Genomic DNA, 24,037 nt, shown 5'->3' with positions numbered 1-24,037 from the left:
CTATAAATTGTTTTTGATTTTTATTTACATGATTGATTGATTTAATTTATATCAAAATTAAATAACGTAGTATACCAGGAGTAATGGAGTGTAACAAACGTTACACACTTGTCTGAATATACACTTACACAAACTTGCAATATAGATACAAAAAAAGATAGCTTATTTATCTGCCCTAATACTTTTAATGTAGAAAGTTTAATGAGTAGAGGGAAATTCTTGTTGGTTTCTGTAACTAATATTCCCTTTTATTCTGAAGTAATAGACCGGAAGCGGAAGCTGGACCGGCCCTGAGCCGCATGACGTCTCCATCATGGCTGCCATCGGAGTACACTTCGGTTACACATGCGCCTGTGTAGCGATTTTTAAGGTGGGTTTACTCGGCGAGATTTACCAACTATTCGCTGTCTCGTTACTCCTATTTGTGCCACCTGAAAGTAAACGATTTTAAGCTCAAAGTCTTCAAAACCCACGGGAATGTGGGGTGTCATGTTGCTAGCTAGCTAGCTAGCTAGCTGGCTGCATGCTAACTCATTCACAAGGGAATCTTGAGTGACAGTAGTAGAACACAACCTGGGTGTTTATCTGAGGATGTCTAGAGCCCGTGAAACTTTCCCCCGGTACTGACCTCCTTCATTTGACTGTGAATTGCATGTTTTTCTAGACCAGGTCACAAAATTGGTCAGTTACCTGTGGATCCCTACATTCCAGTTTTACTAGTAACAAAAAGCTATATCATATATCTTACAATCTGTATCAAGACATGGAAAATGTAATAGCTGGTGTTTCTTACTGTATTTACTAAATAGATTTCTATTGCTCTGCACTACATAACCAGTGTTGTATGAATTAGAGACAGTGGCATTGACAAAAAAAACCCTTTTCCTTGGGAATGATGAGGATGGATAGGATCGGGAATGAGTCCACCAGAGGAACAGCACATGTAAGATGCTTTGGCGATAAGGTCAGAGAGGCCAACCTGATATGATTTGTCATGTACAGATGAGGGATAGTGAATTTCTGGATGGAATGAAAGAGGGGCGAGAAGTTAGTTGGTGTGGGAGAAGGTTATACAGAAAATAGGTTTAGATGGAGGAGATTGATTTGCTCTGGCGACCCCTGAAGGCAGTACCTGAAAGGAAAAGAAGGAGATTGCACAACCAAAGAAAGCAGGAATATAATTCAGAAAGCAGAAAGCTAAATTAATTAACCAGAATATGTTAATAAAACGGAGGCACAGCAGTTTTAAAGTCATTATTTCTCTATTCAGTAGGTTTCAAAAGACTGGAAAAAAAGCCAAATGAAGTTTGTGGTAATAACATGTAAATCTAGTCTTTACACAGGGATTGTAATATTCCCATGTTGCTCATTTTCAGACATTTTACCTGTTCATGCATACTTTTCTGAGTTTACCTACATCTCTGCTTGTGTTCTGCAGGATGGGCGGGCCGATGTGGTCGCAAACGACGCAGGGGACCGAGTGACTCCAGCTGTCGTCGCCTACAGAGACAATGAGCAGGTATGACACGCCAACGCACACAAAGCCTTGACGCACAAAACATCACTCCTCAAAGCCCAGTTGCCAAAGAGACATTATGTGGACGTTCACACATCATGTAGTCAGGAAGCTCATACAGACACTGTAGCAGCCGAAGTTCAGTCGAGTTGATTTGTAGAACCCCAACACGTAGAAGAGCAAGATCACAAGATGTCTGTCAGCCTAGATCCGGGTGACAACAAACCCTGACCTACTTTTCAGTGGAAATGAAAACAGACAGGTTTTCTCTTGTCCTATAGTCAGCAGAATGTCTAAAAAGAGACAATGTCTTGTCACTCAGCTTAGGGGATGTATTACTGATCTTGGGTAGGTTAAATCACAACACTCTAATTGAGGAAAAGTGTTTCTATCATGACTAAAATATTCCTTAATTCCCTTATGACAGGGTACTACATAAGTGCTGCGGACTAAAATCTTTGGTTTAATAAATATGTACCATGATGTTAAATATTTGTCTAACTGAATCACAAATTGCGACTGAGATACAATCATATGCTGCTCTTTCTGGAGAATGAAATCAAGAATGTTGAGTTTTTTAACCACTCTGTTGTGAACAAGGTTATGTAATGTCAGGTATTTTCAAATATGTCTGTACTTATTATATGAGTCCATACAAGTGCAGTATCATTATACACTGCTCAAAAAAATAAAGGGAACACTTAAAAAATACATCCTTGATCTAAATGAATGAAATATTCTTATGAAATACTTTGCTCTTTACACAGTTGAATGTGCTGACAACAAAATCACACAGAAATGATCAATGGAAATCAAATGTATTAACCCATGGAGGTCTGGATTAGGAATCACACTCAAAATTAAAGTGTAAAAACACACTCCAGGCTGATCCAACTTTGATGTAATGTCCTTAAAACAAGTCAAAATGAATCTGTGTTGCTTCCTGAGTGGACACTATGATTTCACAGAAGTGTGATTGCCTTGGAGTTACATTGTGTTGTTCAAGTGTTCCCTTTATTTTTTTGAGCAGTATATATCAGCCTGTCTGCTAAAAAAATCACATTCTATGTTGCTAATTCACTGCAGCTTTATCTTGTCAGCCTGTTTATCACTCAGTGATGCATTTTCCTCCTCAGATTGTGGGAATCGCAGCAAAGCAGGGACGCGTCCGCAATGCCGCAAATACTGTGGTCAAAGTCAAACAGGTGCTGGGGAGGAGGTGAGGTTTTTTTTCTCCTTCCCTCACTGTCATGGATATTCCTATTATAAAATCTACAGTAGCTTTCAGGATGTCAAATAAAATACTTGTGAGGAAGAACTGCCCATAGACTACAACAAGCTGCTATGGGTGTTGAGACAGGTGAAGCAGAAACAGAATCCTGTCTCCCATTAGATCCATGCTCACACATAGTTTAACCACATTTTGAACTTAGGGCTCATTTGCTGACAAGAAAATTCTTGAGTTCCCAAAGATAGTATCAGAAAACCACAGGTAATTGTTTTCATAAAGAATAATCTGAAAACAATAAAAAATTCGGATGACTTTTTTTCTGAAAATAGGAATCACTGAAGCAACCCCTGAAGGGAGTAGGAAGAGACTTTTCTCCTGAAAATATATTGTTAATACCTTTGTTTATTGTATTTTTAAAGCAAAGCTGCTTAATTGATCTCAAAATGAAAGGCAAAAATAACATAATTTAATTTTAGTAGAAATAACAGCAAAGCATAAAACAAAAAAAATGTTATCTAAAATTTTTTCAACAAGTTTTGTTAATGGCATTCAATTTTAGGAACACTTATACTTAACCTTTAGATGGGTGTGTATATTCACATGTATCTTTGTGTACATGTACATAGTGTGCGTGTGTGTTCTTTGGTTTTCCGAACAGGAGTTATGTGTGTCTGGCACCCTTCATCTTGAAGGTCAGGAACTGACTATTCTGAGAAGGCCTGACTCAGGAATGGATGGAATGAGTCTTCCTCTGTTTGCTATGAGTCACATATTAGAGCCCAAGTTTAGAATAAAAGGCTGACATGATGCTTCCGGCCATCTAAGTCATAACGTGGACCTTTGATCAGTGCTCCGTTCTTATTCTGACCCTTTTGATACTATAAAGTCTGAATGAATCATTCAAGACTATTTTCTCCTCTGCTTTTTAAACTCCAGCTTTGATGACACAGAGACACAAACGCACAAATCAGAGACCAAGTGTCAGGTGAGATCTTTTTTCACTTTTAGCTTTCTCTCACACTATGCACTGCGTTTAGGTCCTTCTGAGTGATGATGCCTGTGGTTGTGACCATGATGTGAGGTGCATGCTTGTGCTCAGGTGGTGAACAGAGGAGGGAAACCGCTCTATGAAATCGCAGTGGGAGAACAAAAGCAATGCGTCTCACCTGAGGAAGTTGCTAAGCTTATCTTTCATAAGATGAAAGGTACACACATACAAATATACACAAACTCTCATAAAATGTATAAGAAAGCCGTGATACACGGGGTTGGTGCTACACGCACAAAATACATGGGAACAGGCCTGATTCCATGGATCTACAGTGTAAAGGTGGATCGTCATCATAAAAGCGTGTGTCCACAGGATTGTAAATCTTTAAAATAAATAAAAACAGGAATTAGAAACATATCACTCTTGAGGCTGGATTCAAAAGATCGGCCATCAGTTTCCCTGTTTGTCTCCCTCCACAGAAACTGCACAGTCGGCGCTGGGTTCGGACGTCACAGAAGCAGTAATCACCGTCCCATTTGAGTTTGCACAAACTCAGAAACGTGCTCTGAAGTCAGTTTCGTTATGTCCTCAGAGATCGCCGTATTTATAAACTGAGTTTGCGCATGACTGAAATGTTTGTAACATGTTGCGCAGGGAGGCTGCAGAGGCAGCGGGCTTCCACGTCCTGAGGCTGATCCACGAGCCTGCCGCAGCCCTCCTGGCCTACAATATTGGCCAGGAGACGTCCTCTGGGAAGAGGTGATCCCTATTTCTCATTTTAGCATTACTCTGGTGTTAATGCGGTATGTTTCAGTCTTGAATTCTTAGGCTCGGTTTCGTCAACAATCTGCAGAAATGTTAAAATGAAGTTGTGCTTGTCAAAATCAGGAGAAGCTGACTTTGCCCGCTGTGTCCACAGCCACATCCTCGTCTACAAGCTGGGGGGGACGTCTCTGAGTGTGACAGCGCTCCAGGTAAACGGAGGAATGTTCCAGGTCCTAAGTACCCGCACTGACCACAGCATCGGAGGGGAGCGCTTTACCCAGGCCCTGGCCCAGCACCTCGCCACCGAGTTCAAGCGGTGCGTCCTCAAACTCACACGGTTCTTACTGACAAGATGGCCTGCAACATCATATTTCTTGATTTACTGATCATTACGATAGATCTGTATCAACATATTGGATAAAGGTATCCAACAGCAGTATATCTTTTAATAATTTCTCTCATGACCTCCTGGTACAGTGATATGGTGACCCAATGGTGAGTGCTGTGACCTCATAGCAAGACATTCCCGGTTAGAAGTTCCGTATTTTCCAGTTGATCATCTCACTTCTTTTCATTAACTGGTCGGGGAGGTAATTTATTACAGTGTGGCATGCAAATTTAAGATAATCTGTCATCAAACATGAGAGGGAATATGGAGATAGTGTGTTTATCCAGTACACTTTTATCTGGTCTCAGGTATTACATTTAAACACTGAATTTTTTTTGATACATTTTATTCTTGGTCTCACCCTCCATCACCTGCGGTCCCAGTGATGCTGAAGTTTGTTTCTGTATTGCAGCACCTTCAGACATGATGTCAGTAGCAACGCCAGAGCAATGCTGAAGCTGATGAACGGGGCGGACATGGCCAAGCACTCACTGTCTTCGCTGGGATCGGCCAACTGCTTTGTCGACTCATTGCACGACGGCATCGACTTTGAATGTAACATCTCAAGGTGTGAACGGTTTCTATCACTTTATTCATTTTTAGAAAACGAATCAAGGAAATTACTGGATTTTGACCAACTGCCTAAATGAGACAGACCACCTGCTGGTGGGAGAACTGGAAGCTCTTGTCTCCTGCTTTCTCTGTACTTTTTATCACAGAATCCAAGCAGTGAAGACACAGTGTTGCCAACTGTTAAGCCCTTGGTGGCTTCTTTTTTTAAGAGATGGACTTAAAATGGTGTGAATTGTGTAATATTTAATGACAGTCCAAGTGTATAAAAAGCAATGTGGTCTCCCTGTGGTTTTTCCTCAGAGCCCGCTTTGAGCTTCTCTGCTCGTCCCTCTTCAACCAGAGCATCCAACCCATCGGACCCCTGCTGGAGGAGGCCGGACTCTCCACCACCGACATTAACAAGGTACCATCAACTGCTGCCATTTGTGGTATTTTCTTATGGTTTTGGTAGTTATTCCATGAGTTTGCTGACAAAAAACGACCAATACTAAGGGCTATATGAAATAATTGGCGAAACTAAAAAATCTGGGGAAAAAGTTCTATTCAGTGAATCCTTTCATGATGATTTGAACATGTAAAGAAAATTATATTTCGGTTTGACGGGATGTCTGAAAATTACCTGACGATCCCCATCTGTGTCCTGCACCACTCCAGTCCCCTAAAAATAGACTTGCTATTCTTAAACTTTATTTCAAAGTCTGTAACAAGCAATAACAGTTAAAGATGTTGAGTTTGAGTTTTATATAGCTACCAATAAGGAGTTTTTCACATTTTCTGCCTATTTAAAAACAACCAGCAAAGCGCTTCATTCAAACACGGCGCCCTTTTTCCCAAATGGAAACTACATTTATTGGATACTGCTCATTATTTTTATTATTATCATGGAAAAAAACAGCCAGGTCTTAAAATTATGGTAAAACTCAGCTGGCAGCCTGATAAATCTGCCAAGTTCAATATACACCCAGCAGATCCCGTTTCCAAAAGTTTGGCTAATCCAGGGCCGATCGAAAAACAGTAATCTAAGGTGGAGCACGCATGACGATGGCTGCTCAGTGACTGATTTGCGTCCGCTGTGTTCTAGGTGGTGCTGTGCGGGGGCTCTGCTAGGATTCCACGCCTACAGCAGATGATCCGTGAGATGTTTCCCGATGTGGAGCTTCTCAGTTCATCCCCAACCGATGAGGTCATCGCTGTGGGTGCCGCTATGGAAGCTGGGATATTGGTCGGCCGGGATGAACTCGCCCCTGACGAAGAATCTGTCACAGCTGATGTTTCCGCCTCAGATATAATGGTGAAGGTACGAGGAAAAACTGAATCAATTAATCATCTGATCATTCAATGACTCACTCATTTATCCACTCGTTTAAACTAAAGTGTTCACATGAATGCTGAGGTGTCTGTTTATGTGGATAATGCAGGAGGTGGATGACTCGGGGGTGGAGGTTTTCACGGTCCTACTCCCTTCAGGATCGCCTCTCCCAGCCCGCCGACATCATATTCTGAGCGGCGGTGGGAATCTGTCGTCCCTCTGTCTGGAGATCTACCAGAGGATCGACACTCAGCAGCCAGAGAGGCTCGCCAAGGTACGAGTGTACGAGCACACGCGCATTGAAGAACTTAATGCACTCACTATTCAGTTGAGTTTCAGCTTCGAAACAAGCTGTATTAAATGCAGGTTCTACCAGTGGATTCTTGTGAATGCTCAATCAGTCCATTTTGTTTGAAGAGACTGATGCTACCTTAGCATAGCATCAGTCTGATTATCACCAAATTATGCCAGAGGATATTTTACCAACTAAGCGTAACGTGCGCAAATTCTTCACCCCAGATTGTCCTACGGGACCTGCAGCCCCAAACGGAGAAGCACGACGTCGACACTGTTGTCACCATGAGGAGGTAGGTTCTCTTCCACTGTTTCTGAATGTGCGCGGTGGTGACCCAGCGTGTACCGCAAAAAGTGAATACAAAATTTATCAGGGATACAACTGCATTTAACACAGTTAATGAAACGAGAAAAAGTATCTTATGACCTGCACTTAACCGCTTAACACTCACTCCTGTTGAGTACATCTCAGATGTACGTGCTATATGTCGAGATAACAGGATCTGCTCAATGAAATAGGGAAATTGTAGCTTTACTCTGAAAGCAAAGCTGATTTAATGAGAAATCATTCAAACAATTAAACATCAATATCACCAAATCTGGAACACAGTAGCTAAATGCTCCTCCATCATCCTAAATCGATTTAAAACATTCAAAAATAATCTCAGAAATCTGGGAGTAACCTGAGCCTAGTGGAAGCCCATCTGCACATAAACATGTGTATATGTGCATAGAAACACAGCTTACTTCTGTGTTAGCTACCGTCATGGAAAGTGTGAAATTATTATTATTAAGTATTAGGTATTGATATTATATCAAATTCAAATGCATTTTATTTCATTGAACAACTTTTCTAGAATTTAAAAATATTTGCTGCGTGAAATAATGGCCATCTTGAGGATTGCATTTCTTGAAAATGATGATATGACTTTGGGATTGCTAGTTAAAAAAAAACCAACAAAACAGGTAATTGAAATCTATCATACCTCAATGGCATGAAATGTCGGGTAAAATCCATCAAATGGATGTTTGTCCATTAATTACTGCAAGTCTCTCAGATGATCTTGACCCCTTCTTCATCACTTACTGCCCCTATTCTGTTTTTATATAAATGCCACTTTGTGCAGAAAATAATATGTTGCATGTTTGTGCCACAGGGACGGTTCCGTCCATGTCTCCTGCATAGAACAAAGCAGCGGGAGGTCAGAGGTCGTCACCATTGCAGCTGCATCATGAAACCAAAGATGGTGGTTTCATTATTTGTTTTTTTTGTACTTGACTCTGAATAAATATGATGAAACCCTGAATGTTTCATCTCTCATTAATATGTTAATGCTCCTCCAATACTTGACGATACACACACAGACCCAGGTCTGTCTGATGTTTTCAGATCTGTAGCACAGAGATGTACTTTGGCTCTATTTCAAATATAATGTTATCATTGTTCCATTCAATAGTAAATAGTAGAAATTTTACAGCATTTCACTGTAAAGTATTTGAATATTTTATTTTGTTTTGTTTTGTTTTAATGAAAATCCTTCAAGTCATCTGACCTAACAGTATCAGGGGACCTGTGAAAGAGTTACTGCTTTGTAGAAGCTAATGATTGCAGTATCTTTAGCTGACGTTTACAATTTAATAACAATTATGATAAAATCGACTTGTCAGTAGGAATACTGCCTCTTTATTCTTTGACTCCAAACTTAAACTGGCTGCAAAAAAGAAAAATGATGTTTGTACATTATTATTCACAATGATGTTGCTGGCTAAACGGAATATCAGTTCAGCTGGCAATGTGCAAACATTTAAATATTGGGGAAATGTTGCATTTCTAGTCAGGGCCCTCCACCGTTCCAGGTTCTGTATTTGACCATATTATATCAGTGGGGGGTGCTGTTACTGGTCGGCAAAGTAACAGTTGTAACACTGATTTGAGTTTCAAAAACTGGAGACCTGAATCCTGAGGCAGTTTCCTCTGACCCAGGATCTGTCTAGGACAGGGGTGGGCAAACTACGGCCCGTGGGCAACATCCGGCCCGCCAAAGATTGGTGCAGAATTCATACTTGATGTGAGCGATTGAATGATCGGATCAATGAATGTGGGAGCTCAAACAGGACATTATTTCGTTTTTGAAGCTACTTGAGAACATTTGAGAATTTTCATGAGCTGAATTACACAGATTGGCTTTGCGATTTAGCCTTTTCTGTGGACATACTGACACACATGAATGAGCTGGACGTGAAATGTAAGTCTTCAAAACCAAGCTGGTTTTTCTTCTCAAAGCAAATGTCAGACGAGTCTGATATGTACTGTTAACAAATGCGTTTTTTTATATGTATTGTATCTTGTACTGACCTGGCCCGTCTGTCAGATTTTAAAAGTCAATGCGGCCTCTGAGCCAAAAAGTTTGCCCACCTCTTGTCTGGGATCTCCCCACGCGTTACTGATATGTAGTGTCATGAACTTCAGCTCCTTAAGAATGAACCACTCTCTGTGGTAAATCTGACTTTCATAACAATTGTGTTTCCTTTTATAGAAACTGATTATTAAATGTATTTGTTTTGATATCAGTTTCATCTGTTCTGGTGTGAAACACTTTGGAGCAACTATGGAATAATGATAAATTATAATTCCAAACAATGATTGTGTCCCTTGTAAAATGTAAAAGTTCAATAATTAAAAGGTTTCAGCGGTTTAATAAGTCACCGTTAAACTCAAATCACAAATGCATAAACAACAAGGAAATAACCATGAAATGAATGGCAACCAAGAAGCTGTAGGTCTCAAGCGCCTGTTACCATGGCAACATTCATGCTGAAAAGTCAACCACTTTCGTGACGCTGGACAATCCCGTGTGAACCTGTAGTTACCTCTCTGGGGGAAAGACCTGAGCCTCGGGGCTTCCACAGCTGCTCTCAGTCAGAATGTACCCAGTCCATGAAAATAACCTTCATGTTTGTCCAAAGGTTTATTGTGATATTGCTCGATTTATTCACTCGCTCATCCTGACTCACAAACACATGAATCCTCATCTACAATATCAGTCTTTGGGTTCCAGCTGCACGTTGTTGTTGTGCATATTATGTGATGCTACAGAGGTAACTCACAGGTGCAATTTGCATTGGTTCAGGAGGCTCACAGAACCATCCAGTGGTCAGAGGTGGAATTACATGCAGGAATTACAGCATCACCTACACTAACAGTTAGTGTATATTCATACACAACTAATAATGTCATGTAACATCTGCCACTATAATATTACATGTAAAGGACAAACGCTCACTGTGATTCTGATGGGAAAAAACGTACAACTTTTCGCTATGACAACAAACGAAGACGTTATACTATCAAACTCTTAAACTTGATTTCTTTTTTTTTGTCTGTTTATCTGCTGCAAAAAATATTTAAACAAAAAAGGAACATTTAGTTATTGACATTTCTTGGAATAAGATGATACTGTAAGTAAGTCCATTCATAAATAACCCAAAAATGTGTCCATTACAAAGCACTTTAAATTTGCAACATGAATGTACAAAAAATAAACATCAAATAGATAAATATATAAATAGAATAAATAAACCCAAAATTTGCTTAAGTCTAAAAAGGATGACCTGGAAAATAATAAAAAAAGAAATCTTTCAAGATTTCCAAGTCAAATAAATAAGGTCATATAATTATGAGAAAACACAGTTTTTGTTAAATTGACATAAATATTTAAAGTTAAGATCTGATTGATTTTTTTATTTTTTTATTTAAATTCATGTCAAAGGCTCCTCAACAACAACTATTCTCGATTTTGCAGAGGAAAAAGTCCACATTATTTTTGTATTCCCTCCAGAGACATTTCTGAACCTTGACCTTCACATTGCGATGAAAGTGACACAGACTGCAGCATCATCAGCGTGGATTCTTCCCTGCGCACCCATGTTTCCACAGGTCAGACTGACTGTGCTCCAGTGTCCTAGCAACTGTGCTCTGGGACAATGCGGCACTTGAGGATCTTCAGGTAGTTCTGGACCTTGTTGGAGTCGCGACGGAAGCAGTACAGCAGGTCGTAGTCCTTCATCAGGCGCCACTCGCCGCTGTCTGACGGCAGGAAGTCATCCGGTGACGACAGACCCCCGACTGAGTTACTGATGATGCCAAGGGTCTGCATCTGTAGCACACATACACCCACAGATGTATATGCATACACATGTGCAGATCCACAAAGAAATACATACAGACACACACAAACATGCAGACAGTCAAATACATCCAGGCACACAAATACACACAAAAAGATACACACACAACAAACACACACACAGGCAAACGATCTTTTATTTGACAAAACAACAACACATTCACTGCAATGGGATTTTAAAAATGTTTTGTGGTTAAATTACAAGCGTCATCCACTGCTCCTCCTCCTGAATGTTGGCTTGAACAAAAGGTCACCCGGGGGTCAAACACCCACCCCGTTGATTGACAGGATGATTTTTTTCAAAGCTGTGTCATCCTCTCATTTACTACCGTTACAAAACCTCGCAGGAAACTGTTCCTGGAAGTGGCATTTGACATTGCACTGTGATGACATCATACTGTCTCCCTCCAGGCCGGTTTCAGGTCGGCTCTTTGAAAGGCTATTTCTGGCCGACATCGAAGCGTCACCTTTCGGTCCTTGTATTTCTCTACCGATTCCATTTCTTTCTCCGGATTTCATACAACATTAGCTCATTCTGGTGTCCTCGCTTGCAAGATTTCACATAATCTCTTGCTCATCCTCAAATACATGAGATCATTTTTTTATTTACGAGAAGTGATTTTAGTAAAATGTTTATCATTGGCACTCTCATGAAGTAGTTAAATGAGATTGCTACCTTCTCTGCCACCTTCTCCACTCCTTTGCGCAGCTGGTGCACCATGTCGCTCATCTCCAGGGCTTTGTTGGAACTGAAGGTGTCCGGTTCGTGGTGGTGGGCCACACTCTGATGGAGATGCCACAGAGGGTCCCTCCAGGCTAACAGCAGTTTAAGGATCACCTCAGTCAGCTCCTCCCTCTGCAGAGACAAGAGCACCCGTTGAATTCTGCATTCCATAGTCTGTTCTCTTCTTTATTGCATAAGTTAAACAAAAAATGAACTTGATGACGAATATAATGTATCCATCCATCGTCTACCGCTTATCCTACTCAGGGTCGCGGGGGACGCTGGAGCCTATCCCGGCTGCCATCGGGCGAGAGGCGTGGTACACCCTGGACAAGCATTCACTCTCACATCTTTGCAATTTTCCCGATTAATCTGACGCATGTTTTTAGACTTTGGGAGAAAACTGGACAACCAGGACAGACAAGAACAGGCAAACTCCACACAGAAAGGTTTCTTGTCAGAATCCAAACAGGGTCTTTCATGCTGTGAAACAAAGGCGCTAACCACTGCGCCACCATGCCGCCCGTAATATAACATAAAGGAATATAATATGATATACTATGTAAAGGCATTCTAAAAAGCCTTGGGAGATGAGGACGTAGGTTGGTAAAGGTCTCCTCACCGCCATCCTCTGTGCGTTCTCCTTGCCGTTGGGAGTGAGGATCGTGGAGGTGTGACAGCTGCGACCCACCCGGCCGATTTGATTCCTACTGGGCAGGAAGCTCTGCTCCTGGATAGACAATCGTGAAGCAAGAAAAAAAAGAATGTCAGAGACCAGGAGTCACGGAAATGTCAACGGGGATGAATGAAATAGTAGTGTGACCCGCTTTTTCATGCGACCCGTCTGTTTCACTCTGATCACTCCATTTATGAAGTAAAGAGTATTTTCAAACAACAAAAACCAGACCACAATAATAATCCAATCAGGCAGGAGTAGGAAATAAACATGAACACAAAGAAGTTGTTATCTTTGACTCATTTTGAAAAAGACACTCCCTAATTTCCTGATATTTTCTGGTTCATCCAGAAAGTAATTTTTTTCAACTTGAAAATATTTGTCAGTTTTTTTTTTTAATCAGATCAAACGCCTGTGTTTCCTGGCCTGCCTGTCAAATAAAGACAAAAAACACACTAATAACTGTTGAATCGATCTCCAATTTGAATATTTTATATATATATATATTATTATATACAGTGTGTGTGTGTGTGTGTGTGTATGTGTGTTTGTGAGTGTGTGTGTATGTATGCATATATGTCCATGTAATATGTATTTATGGGTCACTTGTATTTTATAGAATATCAAGTTTTCAGTGAGCAAAATCCCTGCGCGTTCCGAAAAGGAAAATGTTTAAAAATATCCAATCATATATGAACAACTTCAACACAGCATCCTTTACCAGTTGCATGTCATTTTGAAGATATTCGTCTTAAAAGTTCCAAAGACAAGTTCAGATTCCTTCTTAAGTCTTTTAAGAAGCTGACTGACTCACAAATTCGGAGTGGAGGTCATTGGAGATGCCGTGCATCCTTGCTGAGTGCTGGATGACCCGGTCAAACAGGTCGCCCAGGGACAGGACGTGGCATCCGGCTTGCGCGTTTGCACAGATGGGAGCTGGAGCCACGCTGGTCCGTCTGCTGCACAATGACAGACACACAACCAGCACTCGCACCACAGACACTGGAGAGACACAAGTGACAAACAAGTTTTTATTATCCACGATGAAGTCTGATCTCTGAGAACACATTCTACAAAAGCCGATAGCTTCTAGGAATGCATGAGGTCTTTCCTGACAATTTTGCAAATAAAAGAATAAACTAAATGTAAGTTTAAATTGATGCAGTCACTCACTGACCCTCCCAGTGGCCATGAGCAGAAATGCATTGTGATGGTAAATCATTAATAGCAGCCAGTGAAAGATATCAACAAAAATAAAACCTGATAATTTATTTTGAACCAAAGATTGATGTAAAATAACTGAGCATTATTAAGAAAGGAAGAAATTACAAGTTATGATTAACTGACAAGAAAAGGATCAAAAAGTGGAAAAAAAAGGGAGGGGGGGGTTCCCATATGTCAAAGGCTTTGTTCAGATTTCAAACTTTTAATTCCTCTTGGTGCATTTTTTTTTTTGTCATACTTTCCATTTCAGATTTAAAATCCAATTTATAATTTATTCATTTATTTACTTTTGTGAAATCCCAAACATAAAGTTGAAGCAAAGGCATGGAGAGTCTCAGTGGAAAGAGGGTTCTCCTTTGAATCCCTTAAAGTTGAATTACTTACCTGATCGTATGTTTGCAGGCATGGCTCTCAGCGAGGAGGATCTCCTGCCTCAGATGGTATTCAAAGACCCCGCAGCTGTGTGTGAGGGTCCTTTTCGGGCAGCAGCCCTTCCTTACTTTAATATGGAAGAGGACGCGGGGAGGGAGGGACGCACAATGACGAGTAGCTGCCGTGAATCACACAAAGACCTACTTCACCACAGATGAACCTGTGGAGTGAATTAATACAACGAGACGGGGTCCGACTGCCGCTGAATGTAGTATCCATGTCCTTGCTGTCAGTCACTCCCACTCACCAGCCATAAAATACTACACTGCATGCCAAATCCATCCAGATATTGAAGAAGTGCTCAAAATTATCTAAATTTTTTTTTCCTCTTTTTATTTTTCATGACCTGATAGACCTGCAGTTGGGTAAATTTCTCATTGGGATTTTATTTGTGAGTTGAACATCTTTTTCTGATGGCCTGCTTTCTTGATGACCATTCCAATACGGTATTGTTCTATATTCACTTGCAGCTTGTGTCTAGAGGATTACATACATGACTCTTTACTCATTTTCAGTGCCAATGCACACATGGGAAAAAAAATCTCAGGAGAGTTGGGATTGTTGCTGTCGTCTGGGGAGCACTGCAGGACTCTGTCTGAGTCTTTGGCCTCATCCCTTGAAAGGCAACATTACCTCTTGTCCCTGAGGGGGCACACACAGGCCACTAACCTCACCCTAACCCACCCCGGAGGCTGCGTGGTGGCTTCGTCTACGTCTGGGTCAACGGTCGGGGAGGACAGCATCGGTTCGTCCAAGACATGAATCACCTCAGACTGGTAGTAATTGCCAATGAACACCATATTTACACCAGGTTACACCAGTGAATTCCTTTTATCAGACTCCGGACATCTCAGTTCAGGGGTAGTTCCTGGGCGGCTGACAAGCACTGTGACTGCAGACCTAAACGTGCTTCTTCTAGGAGCTGTTGCTGAGAGATTGGAAAGAACAGGAGGACCAGAGCCAGAGCCCTGCCTGGTTGGACCCATACAGTCCTGCTGAGGGAGCCTGGACCAGTGTGTTGATGCAACATGACATCCGGAAATATCACATTTAATTCAATTTGAAATCATATTAGAATGAATCAGCTAACATCTTTAACTGATGTGTTGTTTTTCTGCGCCATTTCACAAATGATGATTGGTTACAAATATGTTACTGTTGTCCTATGTCGCCTCAGGGCAGCACAGGCCAGTGTCTCCCTGAGCCGATCCCAAGCCTGGATAAATGCAAAGGGTTGCGTCAGGAGGGGCATCCGGGGTAAAATGTTTGCCAAAACCAAACATGCGGATCAAACATAATAACCAGATCATACTGGATTGGTCGAGGCCTGGGTTAAGAACGAACACCATTGGTACCGATGACCTACAGGGAACAAATGGAAACTGGGCTACTGTAGGTCAAAGAAGGAGAGGAGGAAAGCGTGTTCAGAAGCAGACAGAGAAGAGGAAAGGCAAGGGTCTGGGACTGAGAGTAGAGACTTTGAATATTGGGACTATGACAGGAAAAGGTGGAGAGTTGGTCGAGATGATGCAGAAGGAAAGTGGATATAATGTGTGCCCAGGAGACCAGGTGGAAAGGTAGTAAGGCTAGAAGCTTAGGAGCAGACTTTAAATTGTACTATCATGGTACTGACAAGAAGAGAAATGGAGTAGGAGTTATCTTGAAGGAGGAGTTTTATAGGAATGTTCTGGAGGTGAAAAGAATGTCAGATAGACATATGAGTCTGAAATTAGAAATTGAAGGTTTGATGCTAAATGTTGTTAGTGGCTATACCCCGCAGGTGGGATATGAATTCTAGGAGGAGAAGTTCTAGAATGAGCTAGATGAAGTGATGCAGAATATCCCCAGACATGAGAAAGTGGTAATTGGTGTAGACTTCAATGGGCATGTTGGTGCAGGCAATAGAGGGGATGAAGAAGTGATGGGCAGAGTTGGTATACAGGATAGGAATGCAGAGGGCAAGATGGTGGTAGATTTAGCAAAAAGGATGGAAATGGCTGTAGTGAATACCTTTTTCCAGAAAAAACAGGAACATAGGGTAACTTATAAGAGTGGAGGTAGGAGCACGCAGGTAGACTACATCTTGTATAGACGAGGTAACCTGAAAGAGATCAATGACTGCAAAGTAGTTGTAGGTGAGAGTGTAGTCAGACAGCATAGAATTTTTGGTTTGTAGGATGACTCTGGTGACAAGGAAGATCAAGAGAAAAAGGGAGAGCAGAGGACAAAGTAGTGGAAGCTGAAAAGGGAGGAGTGCCATATGGGTTTCAGGGAGGAGTTGAGAAAGACTCCGGTTGGTCAGGGAGAGCTTCCAGATGATTGGACAACTACAGCTACTGTTATCGGGGAGACAGGTAGGAGAGTACTTGGTGTGTCATCTGGAAGGAATGTAGATAAGGAGACTTGGTGCTGGAATGAAGGAGTGCAGGAGTATACAGAGGACAGAGAAGGTGGTTAGCAAAGAGGAAGTGGGACACTAAGAGGACTGAAGAGAACAGACAGGAGTACAGGGAGATACAGCATAAGGTAAATATAGAGGTAGCAAAGGCAAAACAAAGGGTATACGATAACTGTATGCTCGGTTGGAGAGTAAGGAGGGGGAGAATGATCTATACAGGTTGGCGAAACAGAGAGATAAAGATGGAAAGGATGTACAACAGATCCGAGTGATAAAGGATAGAGAGGGAAGTGTATTGACAGATGCAAGAAGGTTGATGGGAAGATGGAAAGTGTACTGATAGTGAGCTGATAAATAAGGAAAATGAAAGAGAGGCAAGGGTAGAAGAGGTGACTATTGTAGACCACAAAGTAGCAGAGATTAGTAAAAGTGAAGTGAGGAAGGCATTGAAGAGGATGAAGAGTGGAAAGGCAGTTGGCCCTGATGACATACCTGCTGAGGTGTGGAAGTGTCTAGGAGAGGCAGCGGTAGAGTTTCTGACTAGATTATTCAACAGGATCTTAGAGAATGAGAAGATGCCTGAAGAATGGAGATGAAGTGTGATGGTGCCTATTCTTAAGAATAAGGGTGATGTGCAGAATTGCGGCAACTATAGAGGGATAAAGTTGATAAGTCACACAATGAAGTTATGGGAAAGAGTAGTGGCAACTAGACTTGGAGCAGAAGTCAGCATTTGTGAACAGCAGTATGGCTTCATGCCTAGAAAGAGTACTCCAGACTCAGTATTTGCTTTGAGAATGCTAACAGAGAAGTACAGAGAAGGCCAGAGGGAGCTGCATTGTGGCTTTGTAGACCTAGAAAAGGCATATGACAGGGTGCCAAGAGAAGAGCTCTGGTATTGTATGAGAAAATCTGGAGTGGCAGAGAAGTACAGTAGGACTGGTGCATACTGGTGCAGGACATGTATGCTAGCTGTGGGACAGTGGTACGATGTGCTGTAGGGGTAACAGAGAAGTTGAGGGTGGAGGTGGGACTCCATCAGGGATCTGCTCTGAGCACCTTCTTGTTTGCAGTGGTGATGGACAGGCTGACAGATGAGGTTAAACAGGAATCTCCATGGACCATGATGTTTGCAGGTGACACTGTGATCTGTAGAGAGAGCAGAGAACGGGTTGAGGAAAATCTCAACCTGTACAAGCATGCTGAGACGAAGTGACGGGTTCAAGCAGGCTGGAATGGGTGGAGAAAAGTGTCAGGGGTACTATGCGACAGAAGACTAGAAGACAGAATGAAAGGAAAGGTGTACAAGACAGTGGTGAGACCAGTGATGCTGTATGGCCTAGACAAAGTAACAATGACCAAAAGACAGGAGACAGAGCTAGAGGTCACAGAGATGAAGATGCTAAGGTTCTCTTTGGGAGTGACTGGGATGGGTAGGATCAGGAATGAGTCTATCAGAGGAAAAGCACATGTTAGATGTTTTGGAGAGAAGGTCAGAGAAGCCAGACTGAGGTGGTCTGGTCGTGTACAGAGGAGGGATTGGGAATAAATTGGTAGACAGAGGCTGTAATTGGAGCTGCCAAGCAGGAGGTCTCGAGAAAGAGCAAAGAGAAGATTTATGGATGTAGTGAGAGATAATATGAGGGTAGTCGGTGTGAGAGAGGAGGATATGGAGAATAGGGTTAGATGGAGAAAGTTGATTTGCTGTAGCGACCCCTGAAGGGAAAAGCTGAAAGGAGAAGAAGAAGAAGAAGAAGAAGAAGAAGAAGAAGAAGAAGAAGAAGAAGAAGAAGAAGAAGAAGAAGAAGAAGAAGAAGAAGAAGAAGAAGAAGAAGAAGAAGAAGAAGAATATGTTATTGTTGTCCAAAGTCTTTTTGCAATGTTAGTATAGTTGCTTTAGCTGCCGCCTTGAAAAAATATCCGAAAACATACTTGATGCAAAGCTGTTGGATTGACTGGGCCTGCAGGGAACTTTTTTCACCATCAGTGTGATTTTTCACTGACCACCTCCCTGCTCTTATTGCGCAAAAATGACTGACTATTTTGCCAATTTTCCTCCCAACACTTGGACTCAATCTCAGTCCCTCCTGCAGAAGTTTGCATGTATCTCTAAATACAATTCATATGAAAACTGTAGGCTTTGAGTCCTAAAAACACCAGAATTATTCTTTTTATGCATAATTACATTGACTTACATTTGACTTACATGATATTTGATCTAGCCTTATCTGATGATGATAGTCCAACCCTCTGGTATTTACGTTTATGCCATGTTTTACATGATTTGCGGGAATGTGACAGAGTGACGTCGAGCTAATGTGTGAGAGCAGTGACATCACGAGCCCACAATATCACTCGGCTGAGCATCAGCAGGCCGTCTGAGCAGCACATCTTGATGGTTAGGTTACTCAGCAGTAGTTTGTATGAATGTCTGGCCCAGGTCGAGAGGATGAGGAGACTAATGAAAGGTCGGGGGAGGGAGGAGAGGAGGGAAGTGGACCGATGAATGACCTTTAAAGAGGCTCGGAGTGACACCGCCACGCAGTCGTGGTGTCACACATGTGACTCTTCTTAGAAAGACAGTAGAATAACGTCAGAGACATTCCAAAGACTTTGATCACATCAAGCGGCAAGTGACTCACTTCCTCATGTGCTGGTCACGCAAATCCAGAGGAAAGCAAGCAATCCTATATACAAACTCTTTGCAGGTTTTATTTACAAATCTAAAAATCCATTGAAAACATTCATTTCCCAAAGTAAATTGAAATTGTTAAAATTATTATTTATTTACTGTTATTCACTATACCGGTATGGGTACCGATGGGGTAAGTTAGTTTATAATGCACGTTCTGTAATTTGATTAAAATATTTGATACATGAAATGAAAAGAAGATTATGAAATTAAAATAAACTGCTGAAAGTTGAACCGCCATCTAATGAATACTTAACTCTGCATAACAGTCAAATGTTAGTTTACATCTGTGTTTTTATATAATAATATAATAATCACAACACAGGACTATACATACTGGAGTGTTCAGTATATAGTAAGGATGTTACAGGGACATAAGAGATCTGACATTATTTTTTAACAAAAATTAGTTTATTTTTGCTTCTTGATATTCCTGGGATTTCAATAATAATAACATGAATATGTTTGGAGAACATCAAGAATTTGACTTTTTCTGTTTTTGCATATCTGACATTGCCATAATATTGTGAATTTGCAGTGACTGGATAGAAATCTATCCAGACAGTCCTGTAGTTGAATCCAAGTGAAGAATTTCATACCTTTTTTAAGTGTTCAAGATATAGTTCAATACAACGATGTCTTGGGATGTCAGAATGACCTTAACCTCTGACATTACATACCAAAATCAGGCGATGTTATCCCAAAGTGCAAGTGAATGCTTTTTCCAAATTCATATCCCTTGTTATTCCCAGGAATGATACAGGCGGATAGATGAGTATAAAACAATTTGGGCCTTGTTTGTGAGGTGAACTTGTGTCAGAAGACCGTGAATGCAGGTGGGTCTGCCAGATTCACCTATAACTGCATGAATAGATGTTGGGATAGCAGATTTATATTCCTGCCAGTCAATCTGAGCTGAAAGCTATGGGGCATTAGCTGCTTTTCATTGAATTTCCATCTGCACGACAGCACGGCTCTCCATGATTCGCTTGTGAAAGACAAATTTCTTTGGAGACAGTAAAGTCAAGATCCTTGAAGTATTTCAACAGTAGCTGATTACCATTTGAGATTTTTTGATTGCTTATGTCAGCAAAGATATGCTGCATACAGATATAATGTACTTGTCGATCTACATAATTGTGAGAAATTCTCAAGGTTGGGGCATTGCCAGTGTTTACAGGGGATGTTGCTCATTGAAAAGTTAAAAGAAATGAACATGATAAAACCAGGAACTCATTAAACCCGGTAGCGACATGCTGATACACAATTGGCCCATAATATACTCATTTTTTACAAACAACATAACTAGAACTACTCACGCCAGGATTTTTTTTATTTTTCATTACAGACATAACATATTATTTATGCTATGTATTTATTGCATTCTAACTTTTAATGCTGATAAGAGGGCAACTAGTCAACAAAATCTGACCGTGAAATATGTTTGAATTATCAAATATTATCGTATTTATCTTGTAGGGAATGTGAACATCGAGATGAACAGAACATTGTGATTAAATAGTGTAGTATAAACTTAGTGAATGATTGATTGATTTGTATAAGGTTGATTTTATCATCATGGTTGTTGGTTATTATAAGAAATATATGCATTTATGAGAACAAAATATCTGTATAATTTTAAGGTTAACGTGGCTGAAAGCCAATTCTCCACGTGACTCGGCTGCACATTCGGAGACACATACACACACACACACAAATACACACAGAGTGTTGTTGGGCAGACAGTCTCACACTGTCACATCAGACTGACCTACTCAGTAACAGGGTGACTTTCTGCTGAACTCACAAACTTTAGCCTTTTGTTTTACTTTTACAGCAAGACTTCATCTGTTAATGGCAAACTTATTTTATGTTCTTGGTCATCAAGTTCACATTTTAGGATGAAATTGGAAATTGGTGTTAAAAAATGCAACATGTGTACATGGATAAGCAGGTCATAAAAACAGATGCTTTACTTAACTCTTATCTTGGAATGATGAAATTTGGGGTTGTGGAACAACATTTAATTTACTAAACTGTAATTGTATTTAATATTTCTATTTTGGGGGTAATGATTAACCTTAAATGGATTTTGAAGAGGGTTTTAATCTGGCTTTTCAGATGTAAAATATATTTTATAACTTGTGTTTTTCATATAATTTCTTGTAGTATCCTTGGAACATTTAGAGAAATACAATATGATATATCTAATTTGACAAGAACAATGACAATTTATGAATAAATGCATTTTGATAGTTTGTGAAAAACTTTGAGAAATTAAAGCAAGGTGGATCAAACATCAGAGATGCTTTTCCACGTGCTACAACTAGGAACTACACTAAATACAATACAAATTCCAACTGTGGGCTTGACAAGGCGGCTTCATTGATGAACTGGCTGATCACTGATGTATGCTCCAGGCAGCCGGAATATCCTGGCACACCTCGTTTTTGGACACTGGGATTGATGAACTCTTTGGCGAGCAGGTATGTTGTTAGCCTTTTGGCGATGATGGACCAAAAGATTTTCCCCTCCACATCCAAGAGGGAAATCTCCCAGATATCTTCAAGCAGCTCTCAGCAGGAGTCCAGAGCCTGGAGCCAGAGCTTCTTCTTCTACAGTGTCTGTAGGAGCTTTGAGAGCCTCTTCAGGAGAAGTGGGCAACATTTGTAGATTTTATAGGTGGTGCCTGACCGTCCCAGATCTGATACAGCCTGTGCTTTTGTCCCCACTGCTCTCACCTCATCCATGGTGAAGTCTGTCATGTTAAAAGGGGTGTTTGGCGAAAGAGTCGGAAGTCTGAAAGGGCATTCCTCCAGGGAAATGCCTCTTGAGGGATTGCACTGTTCTCTATTTTCTCCTCTGGACAAGACAGGGTCTTGCCCTTGGGGTTTCCTAGTAGGTCTGCTGTGAACTGGAAAGGACTGTTGAAGAAGGCTTTTCGTCTTAAGCAGAAGCAGAAGGCACTTCTGCCTCTTCTTCTCTCGTGCAGTCTCAGCTCTCCAAAGCTGGATTAGCCTTTTCCGTGTCTTTGTCCTGGTCCTGATTTCATACAGGGCTGCTCTTTCCTCATTACTTGCTTCCTGCCACCTTTTCTTGAGCGTCTGTAATTTTCCATGCAACTCTGGTTGGTGGCCTAGGGGCCTTGCCTTAGTGCCAAAGATGTTGTAGCACGCCTGATACACCAGACTGACCATAGTTTCAATCTTCTTGGCTGCACCGGGCATTCCACTGACTGATGAACAACCCTAACAAACTAAGAGAGGTTATTCTGCGTAAGTTGAGGTGCTCAGCGTTTCTGGTTCTGCTCTTTACACTTGGACTTGCCTAGGTGGATTTTGACGCCACAGATGTTGCGCCTTCCTTTGCCTTCTGTGTTTCCACAACCATTCTCGTAGTCCTTTTTACATTGTCTGGGTCTATAAGTATTGATCCATCTGATAGCAGACTATCCTCCCCACCTCCTAGGTCCACCTGGGGGTATTCTCTTTGTTCAGAGCTCGTAGTGTTTTGTGCAGTGTTTTGGAGCGCTGGCCCTGACATTATTGCATGCCGTCTTTCCAGACTGTCTTCCACTCTTTCACGGATGTCCGTAGGTCTTCCTCCACCGTCGATGGGCCTCTCCCCATGGTCTCGACAGTAAGGTGAAGCATACATCAGATGTTATTAATCATTAAACTTAAATGGCTGGACTTTATATCTAAAACAAATGTAAAAGTTGTAATCAGGACTGAATCAATGGCTTGAAAAATCTTGATACATCAAATACAAAAAAACTCAATCGAATGATCACTCTGAATATTTGAACTGCAACTTTGCTACTGTAAAATCCAAGGAATCCATTTAACTATTGTTTCAAAGATGCAAATGCAGTTTTAGGCTCTGCCGGTGAATGTGACTCCTTTCCTCTCACTTCCTGTGAAGGAAAGACAGCTGATTTCCTCCAGGAACACAGTTGTGTTGCTGATGAAATATAAAATTTCTGATTCTTTTATCAAAATCCAAATGCCGTGGAGAAAACGCGCTCCTTCCACGCCTCACGTATCGCGGGTGTTCTTGGTAAGTGGCGCCCTCTGTTGGACGGACACGCTCATCGCACATATTCGTCCGTTTTCAAGATATTGACATTGCTGCTGTAGGTAAAGTCTCCCTCGCGACAAAAAAATACTCATATTCCTCTCTAAAACAAATATTTTCTCTGTTCTAATTTTATTTTTGGGCTTGGTTTGGAAATTTGTATTTCAGCTTGAAGCAAGTAATTATAACGATACGAGCATAATCTATGTTTTTGAAACAGATGCATCAGTATGATGAGGAAAAGAACATTACTAATGATAAGAAGCCTTCTCTTGGTAATTTTAAGGGTGTTTATTGTTTAATATTTACATATAAAAATAAAAATAATAAAAAAAACGAGTGCACATCGATTCGCCGTCTCCTCCTGTGGGGGCGGTTCGCTGATAAAAAGCCTTCTCTTGGTGATTTTAAGGGTATTTATAGCAATTAACTATTTAATATTTTTACATATAAAAATAAAAAAATAATAAATAAACGAGTGCACGTCGATTCGCCGTCTCCGCCCGCGGGGGCGGTGCGCTGTCATTAAACAGGCGCCTCCTTCACGTCGCATCCGTGGC

General features: G+C 41.1%; 2 protein-coding genes across 2 annotated transcripts; one reads left to right on the top strand and one right to left on the bottom strand.

The window, feature by feature from the left end:
- The first annotated feature begins 284 nt into the window (after positions 1-284).
- On the top strand, positions 285-8,374 carry hspa14 (heat shock protein family A (Hsp70) member 14). Its single transcript, XM_086146833.1, has 14 exons — positions 285-370; positions 1,439-1,519; positions 2,653-2,735; positions 3,684-3,732; positions 3,847-3,952; positions 4,218-4,308; positions 4,393-4,497; positions 4,658-4,819; positions 5,304-5,459; positions 5,765-5,867; positions 6,546-6,761; positions 6,883-7,047; positions 7,293-7,360; positions 8,225-8,374. The coding sequence occupies exons 1-14, from the start codon at positions 314-316 to the stop codon at positions 8,301-8,303; spliced, it is 1,521 nt and encodes a 506-aa protein (XP_086002959.1). The 5' UTR covers positions 285-313; the 3' UTR covers positions 8,304-8,374.
- A 2,364-nt stretch (positions 8,375-10,738) lies between these two features.
- On the bottom strand, positions 10,739-14,335 carry prl2 (prolactin 2). The gene is made up of 5 exons (XM_086146142.1): positions 14,263-14,335; positions 13,469-13,656; positions 12,601-12,708; positions 11,931-12,110; positions 10,739-11,224 (listed from the first exon to the last, which is right to left on the bottom strand). Exons 1-5 carry the CDS (start codon positions 14,282-14,284, stop codon positions 11,030-11,032), a joined length of 693 nt encoding a protein of 230 aa, XP_086002268.1. The 5' UTR covers positions 14,285-14,335; the 3' UTR covers positions 10,739-11,029.
- Between the last annotated feature and the right edge of the window lie 9,702 nt (positions 14,336-24,037).

The sequence above is a fragment of the Fistularia commersonii genome, chromosome 5 (assembly GCF_037954325.1).
Source record: "Fistularia commersonii isolate RoL2024-O1a breed Wild chromosome 5, RoL_Fcom_v1.0, whole genome shotgun sequence".
NCBI classification, from domain to species: Eukaryota; Metazoa; Chordata; class Actinopteri; order Syngnathiformes; family Fistulariidae; genus Fistularia; species Fistularia commersonii.
This window is presented reverse-complemented; position numbering and strand designations above follow the sequence as displayed.

Coding starts and splice junctions, on each gene's coding strand:
- hspa14 (XM_086146833.1), top strand. CDS start 314: ATGGCTGCCATCGGAGTACACTTCGGTTACACATGCGCCTGTGTAGCG. Junction 1,520..2,652: donor CCTACAGAGACAATGAGCAG/GTATGACACGCC, acceptor TTTCCTCCTCAG/ATTGTGGGAATCGCAGCAAA. Junction 5,460..5,764: donor TTTGAATGTAACATCTCAAG/GTGTGAACGGTT, acceptor GTTTTTCCTCAG/AGCCCGCTTTGAGCTTCTCT.
- prl2 (XM_086146142.1), bottom strand. CDS start 14,284: ATGCCTGCAAACATACGATCAG. Junction 13,657..14,262: donor GCCTGCAAACATACGATCAG/GTAAGTAATTCA, acceptor GTGTCTCTCCAG/TGTCTGTGGTGCGAGTGCTG. Junction 12,709..13,468: donor ATGACCTCCACTCCGAATTT/GTGAGTCAGTCA, acceptor TTGTCTATCCAG/GAGCAGAGCTTCCTGCCCAG.